The 24257-nt window shown below is 29.4% G+C and overlaps 2 protein-coding genes across 5 annotated transcripts in view; one reads left to right on the forward strand and one right to left on the reverse strand.

Annotated features, from left to right (window-relative positions):
- The window catches only part of LOC127286718 (breast cancer type 1 susceptibility protein homolog), a 167545-nt gene that overhangs the window by 44859 nt on the left and 98429 nt on the right, over positions 1 to 24257 (forward strand). For all 4 annotated transcript variants that reach the window (XR_007843783.1, XM_051313271.1, XM_051313265.1 and 1 more), the window contains one exon: positions 10153 to 12794. Coding sequence is in view for 3 of the 4 variants with exons in the window: in XM_051313271.1 (XP_051169228.1) it covers positions 10153 to 12794 (2642 nt within the window). In the remaining variant the exon portion in view is untranslated. The remainder of the gene's footprint in view (positions 1 to 10152; positions 12795 to 24257) is intronic.
- Positions 16842 to 17373, reverse strand: LOC127286832 (52 kDa repressor of the inhibitor of the protein kinase-like). Its single transcript, XM_051313442.1, has 2 exons — positions 17122 to 17373; positions 16842 to 17008 (listed from the first exon to the last, which is right to left on the reverse strand). Exons 1-2 carry the CDS (start codon positions 17203 to 17205, stop codon positions 16850 to 16852), a joined length of 243 nt encoding a protein of 80 aa, XP_051169399.1. The 5' UTR covers positions 17206 to 17373; the 3' UTR covers positions 16842 to 16849.

Consider the following 24257-nt stretch of genomic DNA (forward strand, 5'->3'; position numbering starts at 1 on the left):
TATTTGTTCCTCATGTCGAAATATAACTATATTAGTAAAAAATTTATTAAAATAATTGATTTTAAGAAGTTCGAAAATTGTTATCACTATAAAGCTTCCTACGACGAAGCAAAATCAAAATTTTTACAGTCAAAATACGCAAATACGCTTTGCATGACGAAGAAAAAACTAAAAAATAATTTTTTTTGAAAATTTGGGACCATTTTGAAAAAAAATCAATTTTTTTATAAACAATGTTCAAAAACAATTAAAAAAATTTTTTTTAAAAAGGAGCTCCTCATGCAATAGCCAGTATGATAAAGAAGATTTGTGGTAAGTTTGATTAAAATCGGTTAAAAATTGGCTAGTTACATTGCACAGCACGCGAAAAAACACGTTTCGAGAAAAACGCGTATAAAGTTTTCGATACATAAAAGTAAAGTTTTAACTATTGCCTTGAAGACGTGATGTATTCGAAAATAACTATTGCACTAAAACAAACATTTACTATCACTTGCTTATGGTGCCTGCTAATGACAATTAATAAAATTATATTGACAAGAAACCGAAAGAATAGAGGGATCTCGTGCTCATAGTTAACTGCATTTGGTAGCATCTGAAGTGCTAAACTTATGTTTACTATAGACATTCATACATCTAAATATAGATTAGTAATGTAGGATCATATTCTACAGATAGTAAACTAATTATTGAAGCAAATAAAATTGTAAAAAATTTTACAATAGATTCCCCCCTTAATGACAATTCTGTTATATATCAATTGGTGAATATTCATGCGCCTCTCCTGTACGTTAGTAATTTAACAGCAAATATTTTTGAATTTTATGAAAAATTAGTGAAATGGGAGGGGGTTAAACTTTTATATTTTTTGATGATTTTTTTCTTTTCTAATATACGGAAGATTGGAGTATGTAAAGATACACCATTATTTTAAAATATTTAAGAACTTTGACACATACAATGACTACTATCGTTTTGTCTTAGACAAAGGTTATTTTTCCATTAACACTTTAATTTATTTACACTTATTAGCTCTATACAACAACTACTTGAAATCTTCAGTTCAAAACTTTATAGTTAAAGATAGTTCTCTTGTTAATTATAGGTATTCATAAGAAAATAATATTTTCCTTTCAAGAATAAAAATTTTTTTTTAATTACCGTAAAATGGGGTAAAGTCGGCGATTTTTTTTAAGTTTTTCTTAAAAAACTATGAGAAAAACATAAAATACAATTTTAATACTTTTAATATATAACGTTTCATTCCTCTTCTTTAATATTATTACATAAAAATTTTTATTTATTTTTCAGAAAAATTGTCATACGCCCTTTTATTATCGCCGACTTTTCCCTGAAATGCGGGGTAAAGTCGTCGATCATTTAAATAATAGTAATTGACAAACCAAGAATGTTACTTTAATTAAGTAAAGTCTATTTTTGGAAGTAGTCGATGTAAAAAAGTCAAAATGAACATCCAATAACTGATAACGAACGATCATTTGAAAAGTAATTTTGTGTGTGAGTATGAAGGAATGTGTGCGAAATTCGGAAAGGTACGAAATAAACCGATGAATTACGATTATAGTAATGCATGTGGAATGAAGACAGAGAACGCTGAGCGACGGTACTAATCGGAACGTAATTATAAACGATAAAGGTGCGATGTGTGTAATTAGTGCGAACTCATTTTCTTTATGTTAACTTTATCTTATTTCTAGAATATAGTAATTTTGTTATTTTGGAATCGTGCTGTGTTTATTTTTTATGAAATCAAGACCTTTAATCCCAAGTCCCCATACTCGTTCGTTATCAGATCAGAAGTGGGATACTAAAGGTCTTTTTCATGATTATGAATGTCGTGGTTTGAAAAGCAAAAATTTTTTCGTTTAAAAGCGCGAAAAATTTGCGTTAAAACAGTGCAAAAAGTGCGGAAATCGATTTATTCGGTGAAAATCAAAATGGCTACGGCGTGGGTTTTATAGTGGTTCCAAGTACGCATCATTCAACGACTCTTGACGAGGGAAAATGGCGGAAGGAGGATTGAATTATCCTACGAACGTTCCCTTTGACCAGTTCGAGGATTTTGCAACGCAAATGCAGCAAACCCCGGGAGTGAATCCGTCGGAGATTCAACCAAGAGGGAATTCCGTGGGTGGCAGAGGACGAGATCGAGGACCATGGACGCCGAGGATTCAAAATGAGGGTCATGCCGATGTGAGATCTGGACCTTCGGAATAAATCCAATCCCGCCATAATGATAATCCCCTTTTGTGAAACGAGCAAAGTAACTTGCGCGTGCGTCGAGATATTCTTCAAACAATCTACGACCCCCAGAATGGTCTTCCCGGACCGTTTGTACCCGAAAATACGCGAAACACTACGAATCAACCACCTCCTTTGCCGTACGTGAACACCGATGCCCCTCCAAATGCCCCTACCAATTGCCCTCTCAACGCTCCTTTGGAACAGAGGATGTGAAATCTTGTGGAAGAAGGAAGACGCCGAGAACAAATGCTGATACAACTATGTAATAGAGCTTTGTCTCTCAATCCAGTCCAAGCAGCAACTAATGCCAGCGCACAACCCGATGACCGCACTATACCGAATTACCACATCATGCCTGACTTGTCAAAGAGCATAGAAGATTTTCATGGGGAAATTGGAACGAGCAAAGCAAAGGAATGGCTTCGAACATTGGAAGGCATGAGAACACTTCATCATTGGCCTGACACTTTTGTATTGGAAGAAGCACGCACACATCTAAAAGACGGAGCTCGAGATTGGTTTAAACTGCGCTAAGCAGAACTCGTAACTTGGAGAAGCTTTTACGACGCTTTCACCAAATCTTTTATTGTCCCATTAAGTACAACGCAACTATAGAGAAATATGACCGAAAGAGTTCAAGGACCGCAGGAATCGTTAACTACGTACTTTTATAACAAAATAAAATTATGTCGAGAATTAAAATTAAACATGAAAGAAATCAAGGAACAAGTACTCATCGGATTATGGTCCCGTGATTTATGCAATGCCATGGTACCTCGTTCACATTCCGATGCAGACACCTTGATTCATGATATGTTGGAATACGAACAATTGTATTCGCAACGTTCTGAAAGAATTAAAAACGCACGAGATAAAAAAATAGATAACACTAAGAAACCATTTCCACGCACTTCAACCCCAAGTGAAAATTCCGAAACATCTCAAGCGATATCTTCTAGTAACAAAAATCCAGATAAGAGACCTCCAGTTCGCAACAGTGAAGGACAACTAAAATGTTATAACTGCAACTTATTTGGCCATATTTGAAAGGATTGCCCCAAACCCAAGCAAGAATTAAAGTGCACCAAATGCAACAATATAGGACATACTCAACGTCATTGCAACCAAACACCATCACTAAAAGCAGATGTCAAAACTATTTCGAAACCCGAAACAGATGCAACCGTGAATAAATACGTTAAAGAAATTCACATTGGTGGGAATGCAGTGATGGCCTTGATCGATCCTGGAGCCGCAGAGTGCACCATGAAAGCATCGCGAGTGATAAAATTCGGATTTAATGTGAATATGCAAAATGTCGTACTCAAAAGTTTTGGTCCCCAACATTTTGTTACCGAAAGCCCTGGATATATTTGTACAAATGTCACAGTGGATGAAGTTACAGTGAATGATATCAGGTTAATAATTGTGCCTGATGATTATCAGTCAGTTGACGTGTTAATTGGTCGAACGTTTACGGACTCTGAATATGTGGATTATCGTAAAATCAAAAACGAATTGAAATTCGAATACAGTAAATTCGCTAGATTAAATAACGCACTAGTGATCGAGTGTAAAGGTGACGATTGGGAAGTGGTAAAAAGAGTTGAATTACCACCGCGCACAATAAATTTTATCGAAGTATTAAGCAAAGGAGAAATTATAACAGTGCCAGTGCTTAACCTCAGCAAGAAAACTCGACAATTGCAACAACGAGGGATTATCCCCTCAGTGCCAATTCCCCCCCCCTACCAGAGCTGAGCAGTGAGCAGTCAGCCAAAGAGTCAATCGAAGAGTCAGCGAAACAGTCAACGAACGAGTCGACGAAGGATCCAATCACCGCGGAGGAATTACACATCGGCGCGAATCAACCGCAAAATGTAATCGACGAACTTGTAAGTATTTTAAATAAATACAGAAATGAAGTAGCGAAAAACATAAGCGAACTCGGTTGTACGAATTTGATCGAAATGACAATCGATGAAATTCCAAATAGCAAACCTGTATGGAGAAAACCGTTTTTTGTAAGTGACGTAGATCGCGAAAAAACCAAAAAAGTTTTGACAGAATACCGTAGACTCGGAATAGTTACGGATACACTTTCTTCTTACGCGAGTCCCGCTTTTGTAATTGATAAAAAAAACGGAGAACCTAGAGTAGTAGTAGACTATAGAGGTTTAAATAAACAAACGATACGAATACATTTTCCGCTACCTAATATTGATGAACAGTTATCGAAAGTTGGTGATAGTGAACTTTTTATAATATTAGATTTAGCAATGGGGTATATGCAAGTCCCTTTGGCAAAAGAAGCGCGAGCAAAAACTGCATTTATCACAGCCGACGATACCGGTGAATTTACACGAATGGTATTCGGTTTAATGAACGCTCCCTTTTTTTCAAAACTAATGGAACGCGTTCTTGGCCCTTATCGAAAAGATGATATCGTGTTTTTTCTCGATGACATAATGATTGCAGTGAAAGATTGGAAGACCTTGAAGGAGCGATTCATTAAAGTTATGCAAGCTTTGGTCAATGCAGGTTTAACGATTAATATTCATAAATGTTATTTTTTACAATCGGAAATTTCATTTTTAGGTTTCGAAATTTCGGCAAAAGGAATACAACCCGGCAAAAATAAATTACGTTCCATAATTGATTTCCCGAGACCGACAAACACGACTGAAGTTCGACAGTTTTTGGGACTAGTAAATTTTTTGCGACCCTTTATTTTCAAATTTTCCGAAATTGTAACCCCTTTATACGATTTGTTGAAAAAAGATCGAGTTTTTAAGTGGACGGAAAATCAAGAAAATGCTTTTCGTAAAGTTATTGATTTATTAGCGAAAGAACCGATTGTCCAACCCTTTCGACTTTCACGTCCAACAGAATTGCATACGGATGCAAGTTCTCGAGGATTAGCAGCGATGCTCATGCAAAAAGACGAAAAAGGCGTTTTGCACTTGGTTTACGCGATAAGTCGCAAGACTGACGAAGTAGAAAAAAATTATCATTCGAGCAAATTAGAACTGTGGACAGTAGTTTGGGCGATTACGAGATTGCGAATCTGGTTAATTAATGTACATTTTACTGTGGTTACAGATTGTAATGCGACGATTTATTTAAATTCGAATAAAACAAAAAGTCAGCAATTAGTTCGGTGGGCAAACAAATTGTCGGAATACTCGTTTGATATTGTACATCGACCGGGTACGAAATTGGCTCATGTAGACGCTTTAAGTCGTGCGCCGGTAGAAGAATGTGAGACGCGGAGAAAATTGAATCGAAATCGGGCATTTTTAGTTTAGTCACGCGCGATCAAGAAATTTTGGTTTTTCAATATACGGATGAGAAACTTAAACGCAAGAGAGAAATTTTATCAAAACCTCTAAAAGAACGTTCGAAACACGAACAATCTGAAGTTAATGATTACGAGTTGAAAAATTCAATTTTGTATAAAGTTGAAGGAAATAAAAAATTGTTTGTTGTGCCAGACTCCTTGCGTAAAGGTTTAACAATCCGTTTTCACGATTTGCAAAGTCATATGGGTGTCGATCAAACAGTTACGAAAATGCGCGAATTTTACTATTTCACTGGAATGACACGATATGTACGTCAGCACGTCAAAAATTGCATTCAGTGTATTTTGAGTAAAAACAAAACAGGTCCTCAAAGTGGGGAATTACATCCCATAAAACCTGCCTCGAGACCGTTTGCCAGAGTTCATATTGATCACTCGGGACCGTATGTCACGACTCAGAAACGAAATACATATGTACTTGCGTTGACAGATACTTTAACACGATTTGTCATGTTGTATGCTGTACGTGATACCAAAGCCGTGAATGTGGTGAGGAGTTTGGAAGATTTTGTTCTCGATTTCGGAGCACCTATTAATATTATTTCAGACCGCGGTACGTGCTTTACTTCTAATCTTCTCGCGGAATTTTGTGAAAAACATGGTATACATCACACGCTAAACTCCTCACGGCATCCACAGGCCAATGGTTTAGTCGAACGCACAAATGGTACGTTAGTACCAGCGATACAAGCGAATATTGAAAGCAATTCAGGTAAAGATTGGGACAAACACTTGAAAAAAGTGCAGCGAGATCTCAACTCTTGTATTAATAAAACAACGGGAAAAAGTCCCTTCGAATTGTTATACGGTTTTGTTAATCGACATGATGAAGATGCATTGCGTATTCTCACTGTACACGATGACGAGGAAAGATATGTTGAACCGGCGAAACTTCAAGAAAAAGCGTTGCAATGCATCTCACTTGAACAAAAGAAATATAAAGAGCGCTACGACAAAAATCGAAATATTTTACCAAAATTCCATATCGGGGAAATTGTTTGCATGCGAAATTATGTAACTCCAACGGGAGAATCGACCAAACTTCAACCGAAATTTCGTGGTCCATTAATTATCACTAAAGTTTTTTCAAGCGATACATATGGTATTGCAGATTTACAATTAATTCCTTAGGAAGGCGATACGCTGCTACTGCACATGCACAGCAATTAAAAGTGTGGAAACCGTCAAATGTTGAAGACGAGGAGAATTATGAAAGTGATGAAGAGTGAATGAAAGAATATTTGAAAAAAAAAATCAATTATTTTTCAGTATAATTAGTTGAGAATGCAAAATTTTGTTTGTAAAAATAAAATTCAAATTTGTAATAATGTTCGAAAAATTTTCAGAATAGAATACATGTATTTATTAAAATTAAAACTGCATTCGAGGACGAATGTTTCATAAGGATGGCCGAATGATAACGAACGATCATTTGAAAAGTAATTTTGTGTGTGAGTATGAAGGAATGTGTGCGAAATTCGGAAAGGTACGAAATAAACCGATGAATTACGATTATAGTAATGCCTGCGGAATGAAGACAGAGAACGCTGAGCGACGGTACTAATCGGAACGTAATTATAAACGATAAAGGTGCGATGTGTGTAATTAGTGCGAACTCATTTTCTTTATGTTAACTTTATCTTATTTCTAGAATATAGTAATTTTGTTATTTTGGAATCGTGCTGTGTTTATTTTTTATGAAATCAAGACCTTTAATCCCAAGTCCCCATACTCGTTCGTTATCAGATCGATTAAATAAATATTAATAGCATTTTGCATTATATGAATGTCTAACCTCCAGAACATTGAGGTTAAAATTGATTTATGAAATTTTTTGGTAAAATTATACAAATCCCTGGTTAAATTATCGGACTGATTTCGAACTAATCCGCGATTAGTCCAAAACAATGCGGTTTGTGGTCAGGTTTTTGTCACCCGGAATTGTTCCGGTTAAGTCAGAAAACAATACTGTTTATGAATACCTGGTGAATACAAATATTGTTTGATCTAATCCGGAATTAGTCCGATTGTACGCAACAAGTGAATCTGAGATTAGTCTGGTAAATCTGTAACTAATCTGTTATTTTTTACTAGTAAATCCGGAACAATTCCGAAATAATCCAACATATGATCAGGTTTTTTTCATCCAGAATAAGTCCGGTTAAAACTGAAATCAATACCCTGATAAAAATTCCAGACTGTTTACAGACTAACTTAGAATTAGTCTGAAAGATCCGTTTTTTTGTCAAGTTTCTGTCATCCTGAATTAGTCCTGCTAAATCGGAAATTTTACCGATTTGATTAACTAGTGAATCCGGAATTAATTAGGTCTAATCCGAAGTCAGTCCGATCAAATTTCGGATTAGACCCGATTTACTAGTGACACAAATAATACTAATTTCGGACATAACCGGACTAATTCAAGATAATAGAAACCGGACTGTTTCGGATTAATTCCACATTCCGAAATATTAACAAAAGTAGTGACAATTGGTCAGAAGGTTACATGTCTTCTACGCCGACAGTGAACAGTTCTTATAGAACTTGAGACTCATCTCAACTGTGAGAGAATTGCACCTGGTGGCATGAGTAGAAACTATAATAAAAACAGCAAAACCTAACTAAATCTAGATTGTTGCGCACTAATTGCGGATTTAATACATACAGAATGTCGGATAAAACCAGACTCAATCGAATTCAAATTTTGAAACAGACTAAATCTATGTAGATTGTACGAAAACAATCCAAAAATGATATGAAATATTCCGAAATTAATGCGGACAAAAAGACAAATATGAAATAAGTCCAAAGTAGTCCGAAACTTATATGAAATCAGTCCATAACAATTCGATTTTAATCCTGTCAAGTACAAAAATAATCGGATTTTTTACTTTTAAATCCGGAATTTTTGCAAAATAATCCGATTTATGATCAAGTTTATGTTATCCTGAATAAGTCCGGTTAAAACTAAAATCTATATGATTTAAGTATAAGGTGCGATTCCGGAATTAGTACAACCTAATCCGGAGTTAGTCCTATTGTATGCAACTATAGAATAAGAGATTTGTCTGGTCAGGTACGGAAGTAATTTGTTTTTTTTACTACAAAGTCCGCAATTATTCCGAAATACTCCGAATTATGGTCAAGTTCAGGTCATCCGGAATAAGTCCGACTATGTTTGAAAGCAATGCGGTTTAAGTATAAAGATGCGAAACTAGAATTAGTACAAGCTAATCCCGAGTTAGTCAGGTTGCATGAAGCTATCGATTAAGGGATTAGTCTGGTCAAGGCCGGAAATAATCCTTTGTTTACTATGAAATCCGGAATCGTTCCGCAATAATCCAAATTGTGGTCAAGTTTATTTTGGATTCTTTGATTTTGGAACTTCTTTCTTGAAACTTTCAGTTTGGAACTTTTGTCTCCATACCGTTAATATGTTTTTGCAGAAAATAATCCATAGTAAACAAAAATTGAATCATTTTTAAACAAATTTGTAATAGCGATATGAGAAAAAATGTTGATTACCTAAAAATGTGTGTAAATAAACAATTTTTTAAAATTAGAAATATTTTATTTAAAAAATGACATGTTTTCTTTCAAAAAATATAATAAAAAAAATTTTCTAATTCTTGAAAAGGAAATATAATTTTTTTAAGAATGCCTGTAATGAGCATGAAAAATACCTTAATATTTATTAATTTTTATGTAAGCTTCACATAAGATGGCGGCAAGCTTACTTGAAACTTTACAGCAAAGTTACTTTTTTAAAATCACCACAACCTTAAGCTTAGCTTACCATCAGTTTACAGTGTTATCTTGCTGAATAGCAGACATTCGCAACTCACCTTAGCCTCACCTGAAGTTTACAAATCTGATGTTTATGCTCAAGGGAAGCTTATAGAAAAATATTGTGCTTCGTGGGAATACATAAGAGATTTTGTGTAAATTTGAATTACTTTTAAAGTAATCAACACTTTCTAATGTTCCAAAGCTTATTTTAAAGATAATTTTCTACAGAATAAAAATTAATTATAAGCACCAACGTATAATTTTTTTCTTAAAAATTGCAGGCCTTCAAAGTTGAACCAAAAAAATGTAAAAAATTGATGTCATTTTTTGAACAAAAAAATAATTTTTTAATTTCGAACAATTTTATTTTATGTGATTTCCTTAAAATATCTACGTGATATCATGTTCAATATATTTTTCAAAACGGTTTTTGGTATAAATAAATCGCATTTTTTTGGTTTCTGTTTCAGGTTCATCAATTTTTGAAAAAAAAAAATAAGTTAGTGTTTACAGGTAATTCTTATTCTGTAGAAAATTACCTTTAAAATAAGACTTGGAACATTAAAGGGTTAAAATACATATCATAACTGCATTACAAAATTTGTTACGAATGACAGAAGATTAAAAGAATAATTTATTAAGTTATCGAATTATAAGTAAATTAAAAAATATACCTGTATAATTATTGTATGCCTGCAATATTAAAAAACTATTTATTACTTTTTTCTAAATTGCAGTTGCTGATTATGAAGCTTCCACTCTCGACAGTGAGTCTACTGATAAAAATATGTTAACGAAGACTTTAAAAATTCAGGGTACAAAAAGTTGTAATAAAATGAAGTGCTTGGATATATGTAACACAAGGAACAGTCAGTTAACAAATGTTAGTAAATCGAATGTAAAAAACTCTCATATAATTATAAAGCCTAAAAAATATGAAGGAATGAATAATTCCCATAACGTTAATTTTGAAAACAATTTTACAAAAAATGTCTTTGTCCCTGAACATAGTTCTAACAGTTCTTTTAATGGTATAGGTGAAATTAACTGTTCAGAAGAAATTAATAAATTTACAGCTAAAGATGATAATAGCAGGAATAAAAAATCCAATTCTGCTAAAATTTTACAGCCGCAGAGTTTGACTTTAGCAAAAGACTCTGAGAGACACTCTTTTCAAGATCAACAGTTTGAAAACGTAATTGCAACAAGAAGTAAACTGGATGGAATCATAAAATGCCCGGAGACTCATAAGCTTGTACCATTTAAGAAACTAGGCAGAATGTTTAGAAAGCAAAAACAAATTCCTTTTTATTATATTAGTAAATTAAGTAAAATTCAGAATGAAGATAAGGGGAAGGATAATTCAATTCCTATTTTAGTTCAGCGTTCCAAAGATCTTAAAACAAATTTTTGTGTTACAAACTTATCTGATTCTGGTATTAGTAAAACAAAAGAAAATTTAAGTACAGACATCTCAAAAGTAAACGATAGTATACAAAATTTTCACCCTGTTGAAATGGAAACGTTGGAATTAGTATTTCCTCAAAATGATTCCCAGTTAAAAGATTTAAGTCTAGACGTTTCAAAAGTAAATGATAACATTCAAAGTTCTCATGCCGTTGAATTGAAAAAATTAGACTTAATTCCACCTCAAAATGATTCACAGTTAAAGCACCTTTCAATTGATACACCTGAAGAAAAAAGAGAATTTCTAAATTCAAGAAATGAAGTTAATAATTCTCAAGAAGAATCTAAATTCCATCAAAGTGAAAAATATAAAAAAATTTTAGATGAATCTGATCTTGATATTAATACGGAACAATTTAAAGAATTAGAAAATTTACCCCATTTCACGGAAAATATTATTTCAGTAGAGACTGAAATAATGAAAGAAAAAAATGATAGTGAAAAATTCCCACAAAACTCAGACAGTAGTTCAATTATCCCATGCTCTCTTAACCAGCCATTTGAAAAACCACCTGCTCATACAATTAAGTCTTTTCAGACTAATTCGCTCAGTCCGGAATCGGAGGATCTTGCGAGTCATTTCTTTGCAGACGTTATTGAAAAGTCTAAAGATATTCGAAGAAAATCTTGTGTAAATGCTGTAACGAGAAATGAAGAAACTTCTATGCAATTGAAATCGGACTTGATGCTTCTTACACAAGACAAAACAGATCAAAATGTTAGTCAAGAATTAATCACCCAACAAATAATTACAAGCAATCGTGCGAGAAATATCGAGAAGCAAGAAACTTCTTCTCTTGTTAAAAAAATACAAAATTCAAGCGTAGCAGAACTTTCGCAACTTTTCACTTTTAATGATAAATTCAATCAAAATGATTCTTTAACTAATGAAACAAACAAAAATAAAAAAGAAAAAAAACAAACACAGCCTTATGATAAAGATGTATCTTATGTTTCTGAAAAAGCAGATTTGTTGAATCTGTCGAATTTATCAATGAATGTTTCGGAAGAACAAATGATGCTTGAGGATTTTGAGAAGCAACTTTTTGGAGTAAAAACTTGCCAAGAAAAATGTGCATCTCTGTTTCCCGATAATATTAAACAATCAATTTCAACATTTGATGCAAATGCTGTTGATTTAAGAAGTTCACAAAAATCTTTATCAGATCATGACTTCGAAATAAATACATTTGAGAAGAAGAAACCATCTCGGTTTCCCGATAATATTAAACAATCAATCTCAACATTTGACGCAAATGATGTTGATTTAAGAAGTTCACAAAAATCTTTATCAGATCATGACTTCGAAATAAATACATTTGAGAAGAAGAAACCATCTCCCCAAACAGGAGTTAAAAGAAAATCGTGTCCTCTTTATCACAGTACACCAAAAGTTTTAAAATTAGGAGATAATTCACGAATGCTTACAACTTCTTTAAATGTTGGAACATCATCTGAATTTCAAAATTGTGGCACTCTATGTAAGGAATCAACCACAGAAAATTTTTTTCAAAAAAAAGAAAAATTAACTTTTGTTTGTAGTGGTTTGTCAAGTTCACAAATTCAAATGGTAAGACAACTGTCTGAATTAGTTAATGCAAATTTTATCAGCACATTTAATTCTACCGTCACACATGTAATCGTTAAAGTCATTGGACAGCGAAATACTACAGAAAAAACTTTAAAATATTTACAAGGAATTGCTTATGGAAAATGGATAGTTACCATAGATTGGGTGAATGATAGTTTGAAAAATCAAAAGATGCTAGATGAAGATAAATATGAAGTTGTTGATAATTTAACTTTAGAAGAAGGTCCAAAAAAATCAAGATTACGAACGAAAAGCATTTTTGAAGGATTCATCTGTCTGTGTCAAGGTCCATTTAATGATGTTTCAGTCGCTGATTATTCGGTAAGCATTTAAAATTAAAGTTAATAAATTAACCCCTTAACTGCGATGACGAAGATTTGACGCACAAAATTGTCGTCATCAGCAGTTAAGAGGTTAAAGGGTTCGCTGTTACATACAGCTTTAATTGTTATTCAGTCAATTATACACTAGTCCCGAAAAACAATAGGTCTGCTACAAACAAAATTTTAAGTTAGTTTCGCACTATAATTATTATTTGACGAGGCGCATGATTAAACCCCAATTTTGTTTTTTCGAATTTTTATTTTCTCGAAAATCGTTTTTTCTAAAAGGAATTGACTATAATTTTTTGAATTCGAATCGTCAGATTATATAATAAAAATACTTTCGAATTATTATTTGACAGAATTTTTTAACTTCGAAAGACCATTTTTTATAATTTTCAATTTACCGAATAATCATTTCTCATAATTATTGTTGTAGCGAATTGGTATTTTTCATAATTTTTATTTTTCCAAAAACCTGTTTATACTATTTTTGATTTTACATAATTACATACCATTGTTTATAATTTTTTTTCTTCGAATTACCATTTTGTATAATAAATATTTTTTCGAACAATTATTTGTTCTAAAATGTAATTTGTCAAATTTATATATTTTCTATTTTTAAAAGTTACGATTTGCTATTTTATATAATTTTCATTTCACCGAATTGCCATTTCACATAATTTCTAAATTTTCTAATTATTAATTATTAACCCCTTGCAAATCGGGATATTTCTGACGGATTCTTACTCTACAATTATAATTATGAGAAATGATTATTCGGTAAATTGAAAATTATATTAACAAGATGTAAATTCAGATGTTCATTACATGAACATTTTGCTTCCTCTTTACAATCAGCAAAAAAATTTGCTTCCTCGTAGAGAAAGCATTAACATTAACATAAACATACATTAATAATATAATAATATAAACATTAGAGTACCTATACATTTTGAGTAAAATTTAAAGAATTAATGGAAGTTAAAAAATCAAAAATTCATATTTTAACCGAAATTTCTAAATATCAATGAAAAATAATATATAATTTATAATTATTTACAATTATATCAATTCTTTTTAATGCAAGGAACACAATTATTTTATATTTAAACTTGAATTTAAATATATATAAAATTTTTCAGCTAAAATGTGTATTTTCTATTTTTTAACTTTCATTAATTTATTAAATTTACCTCAAATGTTTACTTTATATATACCAATCGATTCGTTTTCTTGCAAGGAATACAATTATTTCATATATAAAATACAATTTAAAAAATCACAAAATTTTATTGCCAAAATGTGAATTTTTTATTTTTTAACTTTCATTAATTCTTTAAATTTAAATTGAAACTATACTTTATATGGGGCATTCTATGGGAAATTTTCATTGAAAATTTTTTTTGTCCGAAACATTTTTTTGGAAATCTATATAAAAAATAAGGAAATACGTATTTTTTTATTTTTTTATTTGATGAAAATGAAGGAAGTTATGATTTTTTGAAATTTAACGTCAACGAAGAAAGTGTGTTTTTGGAACATTTTTTAATCTATTGTACTAATAAATTAAAAATTATGCTATATATGAAATTTGTTCATTTTTTCTCAATTTTTTCAAATATGTGCTCAAAAATAACGTACCTATAACAGAAACAACAAAAAAGTTGAAATTAAACTTATAAAGTGAGTTTTCTCAAAAGAGACACTTTTAATTTTTAATTTTTTATTTGCATTACAATCTCTGATGACTGAAGAATTTTTTCCCCTATCTGTGAAAGTGGTACTTTTAGTTTTTAAATTACTACTTATAATTTTTTTAGTACGGCTCACAGAATTTAAGCATTTTTTCTACAAATATAACCTTTATCCATTAACATTCATTTGCTTTTTTTAATTTTCATAAAAACATACTAAAAATCGTTGCGTCAATCTTCAAAATTGTAAATAGTAATTTAAAAACTAAAAGTACCACTTTCACAGATAGGGGAAAAAATTCTTCAGTCATCAGAGATTGTAATGCAAATAAAAAATTAAAAATTAAAAGTGTCTCTTTTGAGAAAACTCACTTTATAAGTTTAATTTCAACTTTTTTGTTGTTTCTGTTATAGGTACGTTATTTTTGAGCACATATTTGAAAAAATTGAGAAAAAATGAACAAATTTCATATATAGCATAATTTTTAATTTATTAGTACAATAGATTAAAAAATGTTCCAAAAACACACTTTCTTCGTTGACGTTAAATTTCAAAAAATCATAACTTCCTTCATTTTCATCAAATAAAAAAATAAAAAAATACGTATTTCCTTATTTTTTATATAGATTTCCAAAAAAATGTTTCGGACAAAAAAAATTTTCAATGAAAATTTCCCATAGAATGCCCCATATAAAGTATAGTTTCAATTTAAATTTAAAGAATTAATGAAAGTTAAAAAATAAAAAATTCACATTTTGGCAATAAAATTTTGTGATTTTTTAAATTGTATTTTATATATGAAATAATTGTATTCCTTGCAAGAAAACGAATCGATTGGTATATATAAAGTAAACATTTGAGGTAAATTTAATAAATTAATGAAAGTTAAAAAATAGAAAATACACATTTTAGCTGAAAAATTTTATATATATTTAAATTCAAGTTTAAATATAAAATAATTGTGTTCCTTGCATTAAAAAGAATTGATATAATTGTAAATAATTATAAATTATATATTATTTTTCATTGATATTTAGAAATTTCGGTTAAAATATGAATTTTTGATTTTTTAACTTCCATTAATTCTTTAAATTTTACTCAAAATGTATAGGTACTCTAATGTTTATATTATTATATTATTAATGTATGTTTATGTTAATGTTAATGCTTTCTCTACGAGGAAGCAAATTTTTTTGCTGATTGTAAAGAGGAAGCAAAATGTTCATGTAATGAACATCTGAATTTACATCTTGTTAATATAATTTTCAATTTACCGAATAATCATTTCTCATAATTATAATTGTAGAGTAAGAATCCGTCAGAAATATCCCGATTTGCAAGGGGTTAATAATTAATAATTAGAAAATTTAGAAATTATGTGAAATGGCAATTCGGTGAAATGAAAATTATATAAAATAGCAAATCGTAACTTTTAAAAATAGAAAATATATAAATTTGACAAATTACATTTTAGAACAAATAATTGTTCGAAAAAATATTTATTATACAAAATGGTAATTCGAAGAAAAAAAATTATAAACAATGGTATGTAATTATGTAAAATCAAAAATAGTATAAACAGGTTTTTGGAAAAATAAAAATTATGAAAAATACCAATTCGCTACAACAATAATTATGAGAAATGATTATTCGGTAAATTGAAAATTATAAAAAATGGTCTTTCGAAGTTAAAAAATTCTGTCAAATAATAATTCGAAAGTATTTTTATTATATAATCTGCCGATTCGAATTCAAAAAATTATAGACAATTCCTTTTAGATAAAACGATTTTCGAGAAAATAAAAATTCGAAAAAACAAATTTGGGGTTTTATCATGCGCCTCTATTTGACATTGTATTTAGACCACTTAATATACGTAATATTCATATTAAAAATGTTTATATAACACAAGGCTATATGTAATATCACAGACTTCAATGTTATTTCTAAAAGTTAGAAAAAAAACATTAGTTTTAAAGCAATTATTTTTTTCATGAGTAATAAAGAAATGCATTACGTACCTACTATTAAAAATACTAAACTAACATACATACAGCATTCTGTTATGTTTCAACTAAATTGGCGTTTAACGGTTTATTACATCGCACCCTTCAATTGTTGTTATTGAAAATCAAGAAGACTAGAAACAGGAGGAATAACTCCGGTGGTGGGGGTGAAGCAAATTCGGAGGACAATGAAGGACTCCGGTAGTTTGCGCAGTAGTGAAAAAATGAAACATCCGCGCATACATGTGTGAATGCTTCTCGAGCGTTTGCCGAGCAGACGATATATTGAATGTATCATCATGATAGTGAGGTTAAAAATATTAAGCAAGAAATCAAAATGAAAGTGCTACAAAACATTATAACATGTTGTAATTTTATTTAAAAGTAAATCTGACCGGGAAAATAATAAATCAAAATGCTTGTTGCAAATAAAAAGATTTTTGTTATCACATGTTCCGTTTTTAAGGTTATGACCAACAGCATTTATCCAAACATCTCTCACTTTCTGTAAAATATAACAATAGATACTAAATAAACGTAAAACTTTTGCATTTACTATTTTTAATGAGAAAATTATTTATAATAATAAATTAAATGAGTTTCAAATTTATAACTTACCTCGTCCTTTGGAAATTTAAATAAGTGCTTATCACCACTATCACCTTTATTTGAGCAATTCATAACACAGCAACTTGAAGGCATTTTTACATTACAATTTATTTTCTATTTATCACAATTTTTAACATTGCACACAACAAAATTATCCAACGATTGCAAATTTCTGTTCCACGTGATTTCTTTCAAACAGGTAAACAAAACATAAGTTAGCAGAAATCATGTCAGTATGCGCAGAAACCTAATTTGGTCTACTGCACAAACTGCTTGCCACCTTCAATGTGCCCGTACATTGCCTCAACGCTCTCTTACCCCCACCACTGGAGTTATTCCTCCTGTTTCTAGTCTTCTTGTTGAAAATAATTGATATAGCCGAATCTTTAATTTGCATTACCTAAAGTTCCGACTATACTGTCAACCGTAAGGATTTGTCTATTGTCCCATGAAATCTTAATTCACTATTTTAATTAATTTATTACAGCAAATAATTAATAGCGGAAAATTTTGAAATTAAAAGTGTCTTATTTAAATTTTCTTAACATTTTTTATAATACTATTTATAACTGTAATAGACATTTACTTAAATTTAAATTTATTAAATAAATATTAGGCATTATTCGTGAAAAGTCAAGCTTTTTTGTTCATGTCTTTCGACTGTTTTTACATTTTGTGACCTTATTCCCCTATATGAAAGTAATTTAACCAGTAACCACCCCTTTCTTAGTTACAAAGGATAGAATATTCAACCCTGCCAAATGCACGTGAAATTCAAAAGCTCATTACTTTTTTTCTATATCAGCAAATGAAACGGTCAAACTCAGTTCTGAAAGAGTTTTTCATGCACTTTTATAAAATTTTTTAGGACTAATAAAAAATTTGTTAATTAACATAAAAAAATTGTTAAATTAAATGTTTATTTAACATTTTGAGGCCTTCGGGTACAATTTTTTCTAATTTTTATTTTTTTAATCAAAAGCTTGTCTTTTTTACTAAAAAATACATATAAGGGCAAAATGGTGTTGTCAAAAGTTTAGAGGAAATACAAATTTTTTACTGTAAACGCACGCGCCGCGTCGACTTAATTAACTGGTTGCCTCTTGACTATTTTCACATTTTAACAATATATGGGTGATTCTTCGCGTAGCGCACGATTTGGTGTCTGAAACTTTAAAAATATTTTTTTATCGAAATGATAAATATCAATACATATTTTTGAAGATAAAGTGTCAAGAAATAAATATCTATGGTGGGATGCCCGTGAAGTTAGCACCACAACTCATTCAAAATCAATTTTTTTTTATTTTAAACGTTTGTTGGTCGTTTGATAGTGTTTGATAGTTGATATTTAACGTTTGATAGTAATAATTAGAAAAAATAAACAAAAATCAAATTTTGGTGTGCTATTTTCACACTGCACCCCAAATTCAAAAAAATACTAATTTTTCATTTGTAAACGTTTGTTGGTTGTTTGATAGAGATTGATAGTCAATTCTGAACGTTTGATAGTTGATATAATAATAAATATAAACATTATCAAAAACATCTATCCATGTCGCATCCCTCCATTTGCACATGCGCAAAACATACTTTCGCGGCATTTTCAAAAAACAGGAACAAATTTTCCTCTTCGATTTTAGAAACAAAATGTAATACTTCAAATTTTTATTCATATATCATACAATTAAATACTCTCCTTTCAAAATTGTCAAATTTTAATTCCAAACGTTTGTACGCAGTTTAATATTGATTAATGGTAGACTAATATCATTTGATAGTGATTGATAGTTCATTATTTTCGTTTGATAGAGATTTAAAATTGACTAAAATCATTTGATAGTGATTGATAGTTGATTATTTTCGTTTGATAGTGATTTATAATTGACTAAAATCATTTGATAGTGAATAATAATTGGCTGAAATCGTTTGATAGTTAATTATTATTGGATAATATCGTTTGATAGTGATTGATAGTTGATTATTATAGTTTGATAGTGATTTATAATTGACTAAAATCGTTTGATAGTGAATAATAATTGGCTGAAATCGTTTGATTGTTAATTATTATGGGCTAATATCGTTTGATATAGTGATTTATAGTTAATTATTGTCGTTTGATAGTGATTTATAATTGACTAAAATCGTTTGATAGTGAATAATAATTGGCTGAAATCGTTTGATTGTTAATTATTATGGGCTAATATCGTTTGATATAGTGATTTATAGTTAATTATTGTCGTTTGATAGTGATTTATAATTGACTAATATAGTTTGATAGTGAATAATAATTGGCTGAAATCGTTTGATAGTTAATTATTATTGGCTAATATCGTTTGATAGTGATTGATAGTTGATTATTATAGTTTGATAGAGATTGATAGTTAATTATTATCTTTGATAGTGATTTATAATTTATAATCATTTGATAGTGAATAATAATTGGCTGAAATCGTTTGATAGTTAATTATTATTGGCTAATATCGTTTGATAGTGATTTATAGTTAATTATTGTCGTTTGATAGTGATTTATAATTGACTAATATAGTTTGATAGTGAATAATAATTGGCTGAAATCGTTTGATAGTTAATTATTATTGGCTAATATCGTTTGATAGTGATTGATAGTTGATTATTATAGTTTGATAGTGATTGATAGTCAATTATTATCTTTGATAGTGATTTATAATTTATAATCATTTGATAGTGAATAATAATTGGCTGAAATCGTTTGATTGTTAATTATTATAGGCTAATATCGTTTGATATAGTGATTTATAGTTAATTATTGTCGTTTGATAGTAATTTATAATTGACTAAAATCGTTTGATAGTGAATAATAATTGACTGAAATCGTTTGATAGTTAATTATTATTGGCTAATATCGTTTGATAGTGATTTATAGTTAATTATTGTCGTTTGATAGTGATTCATAATTGACTAAAATCATTTGATAGTGAATAATAATTGGCTGAAATGGTTTGATAGTTAATTATTATTGGCTAATATCGTTTGATAGTGATTGATAGTTGATTATTATAGTTTGATAGTGATTGATAGTTAATTATTATCTTTGATAGTGATTTATAATTTATAATCATTTGATAGTGAGTAATAATTGGCTGAAATCATTTGATAGTGAATAATAATTGGCAGAAATCGTTTGATAGTTAATTATTATTGGCTAATATCGTTTGATAGTGATTGATAGTTAATTATTATCGTTTGATAGTGATTCATAATTGACTAAAATCATTCGATAGTGAATAATAATTGGCTGAAATCGTTTGATAGTTAATTATTATTGGCTAATATCGTTTGATAGTGATTGATAGTTGATTATTATAGTTTGATAGTGATTTATAATTGACTTAAATCGTTTGATAGTGAATAATAATTGGCTGAAATCGTTTGATAGTGATTGATAGTTAATTATTATCGTTTGACAGTGATTTATAATTGACTAAAATCATTTGATAGTGACTAATAATTGGCTGAAATCGTTTGATAGTTAATTATTATTGGCTAATATCGTTTGATATAGTGATTTACAGTTGGCATAAATCGTTTGATAGTGTATGATAGTTTATCAATATCATTTGATGCTGATTGAAAGTTGATTAATATCGTTTGATAATGATTTATAGTTATTTAAAATGGTTTAATAGTGATTGATAGTTGATTATAATCGTTTGATAGTGATTTACAATTGTCTAAAATCTTTTGATAGTGATTGATAGTTGATTATTATTGATTGATAATGATTTATAATTGATTATTATAGTTTGATAGTGATTTACAATTTACTTAAATCGTTTGTTAGTGATTAATAGTAAATTATTATCGTTTGAATGTGATATACAATGGACTAGAATCGTTTGATAATGATTGATAGTTGATTTTTAACGCTTGATAGTGATGTATAATTCACTAGAATAGTTTGATAGTCTTTGATAGTTAAAATTCAAGGTTTGATGGAAATAATTAGTAAAAATATTTCACACACAAGAATTGTGTGTCATTTTCACAAAGCACCCTATTTTCAATAAATTATTGATTTTCCTTTTACATTCGTTTGTTAGACGATTGATAGCAATTGATAGTATATTTTAAATGTTTGATAGTCCAAATTAAATTAGATATTAAGGTACGCTCTCACCTTTTGCTTGCATGCACGCATGCAGAAGTTGTCATGGCAACGTGGAGGAGTAAGTGAGAGGAAATATTCAAATTTGCATTTATTATCTCTATTACTCTTATACGTTGCCATGACAACTTCTGCATGCGTGCATGCAAGCAAAAGGTGAGAGCATACCTTTAAAGTTATAAAATACATCTGTTCGACCACTGCAACCCTACTCTGCGCATGCGCACAAAATAAGTGGCGGACAATTCAAATATCTTCAACTAACATTTATTTATTTATAGCGATTAATTTAAAAAATCTTTAATTAATAACAAGTCTAAATTGAAATAAAAATAAGCTATTTCATTTTAACAATTGAATTATTTTATGAATTATTTATTAATTATTAATAATTGTTTGAAAAAATAATTTAAAGTTTTAGTAATAGATCATGATTTGATACAAATTAAAATTTGTTTTCCGATTATAATTGAATGAAGAGACATTTCATTAGTTCATACAATTTAATTGCAAGTATCGCAATACAAATGTTTTGAAAAAATACAGATAATATTTATAAATTATTATTCAGTTTCAACAATGTATATATTTTTTTATATACCTAATATTTATGTTATAAAAATAATTCTTTTATAAAATTTCCCAGTACATATTTGAACTTTTTTCTTTTTGTTCATCAATATGTACCTAAGTATTACATAAAATATATAAGACAAAGATAATGTTTTCACTTTCTTTTCAAATAAAATATGATCAAACTTTTCTATACTCTAATGTATACTGCTGCTGATGTTGTATATCCTGTATTATAATCCTTTGCAGTAAATGGATGAATTTTTTTTTCGAAGTTGTTATATCTCGCCCAATTTCCGTTTAATCTTCGACATAAAGCTATATGTTGATTTTCTAAATTGCGATGTATTATTCCAGTTAGTCTGTAAATAAAAGTATTTTAATTACATTAATTCAATCCTATTATATTTAAAAATATTATTCTGTATAAATTATTTGATTAATTTTATGAAAAAGAGAAATTATTACTAGGTATTAATTGTTAATATATGACATGTAGTAATTTAAAATAAAATTGTACAATTTTTTAGTAAAATTATGTAAACTTATGAATTTTTATATGCTTCAATGATTTTTTGGATTATTATTTTAGTGAATTATAATAGAATAATTTTATGACTATAGCATACCTGTAGGTTTCTTCGAGTAAAGTTAAGTAGACTGGAAAATCATGAACTTTACAAGTAAGCAATTTCTCTTCATCTTCAGCTTTATTGATCTCAGTGTCAATGATAATGTGCTTATTGTATTTTATTTGTACTGACAAAGAAAGAAGATCACATTTTTCATTTTCACATTTGCTAGTAGAAATTCCTTCATATATTATATTTTTTTGTAATGTTTTGTAACCGTGTTTTAATATATTTTTTTTATTAATGCGTAAATGAGGAATGTTTTCGACTTTTTGGTAATTACATAAACATTTCGAAATTCTGAAAACACTTGGTTCATTTGTCATGAGAAAATTCAACATATTTAAAATATTTGAATGACAACTCACCGAATGTAACACATTTTGCGATTTTACACCTATTCTAATACGTTCGGTTTTCAGACTATCCGGGTCAATAAATTCTTTTAAAATGGAGCATCTTTTAATGTATATAATGTCATTCACTTTTTCAGAGTTAAGAAATGACAAAATGAATTTACAAGTCAAATTTTCAGAGATTTCCATATGTTGAAAGTATATTGGCGACTCTGCTGAACCTATTGTTAATATTTGAACAATCGTATCAAAGGTAGAAGTATTAGTGATGATGTATTTTTGGTTTTTGATTTCCAGTGGCTTGGGAAATTTGCTTCCATTTTGTAAAAATTTTTTATCAATGTTTTTAATCGATGTTTTTTGTTTATTATTTAAAGCTATGTCAGCTTGTCGAATATGTATATCTGGACATTCTTTAAAGTATTTAGATGGTTTTCTCTGTTTTATTTCATTGTTTCTTTTGCGTTTTTTGACTGTTTGTTTATCATCATCTGGTGAAGAAATGCAAATAGTTTTATTTATTAAACTATTTTCCTTTTCAAATTTGTTTCGCCAATTTTCATTCTCTTTTAAAATTGAGTACGGATGATCAAAATTAACAGTACTTTGATCTGCAGCAATTGAAGTATCTTTTTCTGATTCATTTATATGTACTTGTGTTGAAAGAATATTTTCCAGTGGAGTTGATTTTTCATAATCTTCTGTTATTCTTTCTTCTCTAATATACACGAAAGCTGATGGAGTGTATTGCTCTTGGTAATCCTTTTTCGTAAAGGGTTGGATCTCTGTTTCCGAGTCATTATGTTTTTCCCACCTACCATCAAGTCTCCTACACAAAGCTACGTAATGGTTTGGTTGGTAAATTATAATGCCAGTTAACCTGTAAAAATTTTTTATATATAGTAAAATTTGCGCATTGTAAATAATATTATCTGAACAAGATATTGTAAAAATTAATAACAATTTTCATTTTAGTTGATTGAATAATAACTTTTTGAATATACAAAAAAATCTAGTAACATATACCAAAGTATAACAAACTATAATCATAAAAGAACAAAATTTATAATTATCATACCTGTAACTGTTGCCTTCCAATGTTAGGTAAACTGAAATATCGTCAACTCTACAAGTAAGTGATTTCGTTAAATCAATAGCTTCTCTGACATCGGCCTCAATTATGATGTGAGCATTGTATTGCAACTCTACTGAATGCAAAAGGCTGCAGTTTTTATTTGAACATTTTTGAATGTTAGTGTCTTCAAATATTAAACTCTGTGGAAGTGCTTTAAAACTGTTTTTCAATATATTTTTATGGTTAATCCGTAAATAAGGAATCTCATCGATTTTCTTGTGATTACATGAACATTTTGAAATTCGAAAAACACTTGGTTCATTTTGCATAAGAAAAGTCCACATATCTAATACATTAGAAAA

The sequence above is a fragment of the Leptopilina boulardi genome, unplaced genomic scaffold, assembly GCF_019393585.1.
Source record: "Leptopilina boulardi isolate dan_hultmark-lab unplaced genomic scaffold, ZJU_Lbou_2.1 LbouV2_122, whole genome shotgun sequence".
NCBI lineage: Eukaryota > Metazoa > Arthropoda > Insecta > Hymenoptera > Figitidae > Leptopilina > Leptopilina boulardi.

Excerpts from the sequence above, each read along its gene's own strand:
- LOC127286832 (XM_051313442.1), bottom strand. The coding sequence starts at position 17,205 with ATGCCTTCAAGTTGCTGTGTTATGAATTGCTCAAATAAAGGTGATAGT. Across the intron at positions 17,009-17,121 it reads TTAAATTTCCAAAGGACGAG|AAAGTGAGAGATGTTTGGAT; the intron begins GTAAGTTATAAA and ends TATATTTTACAG.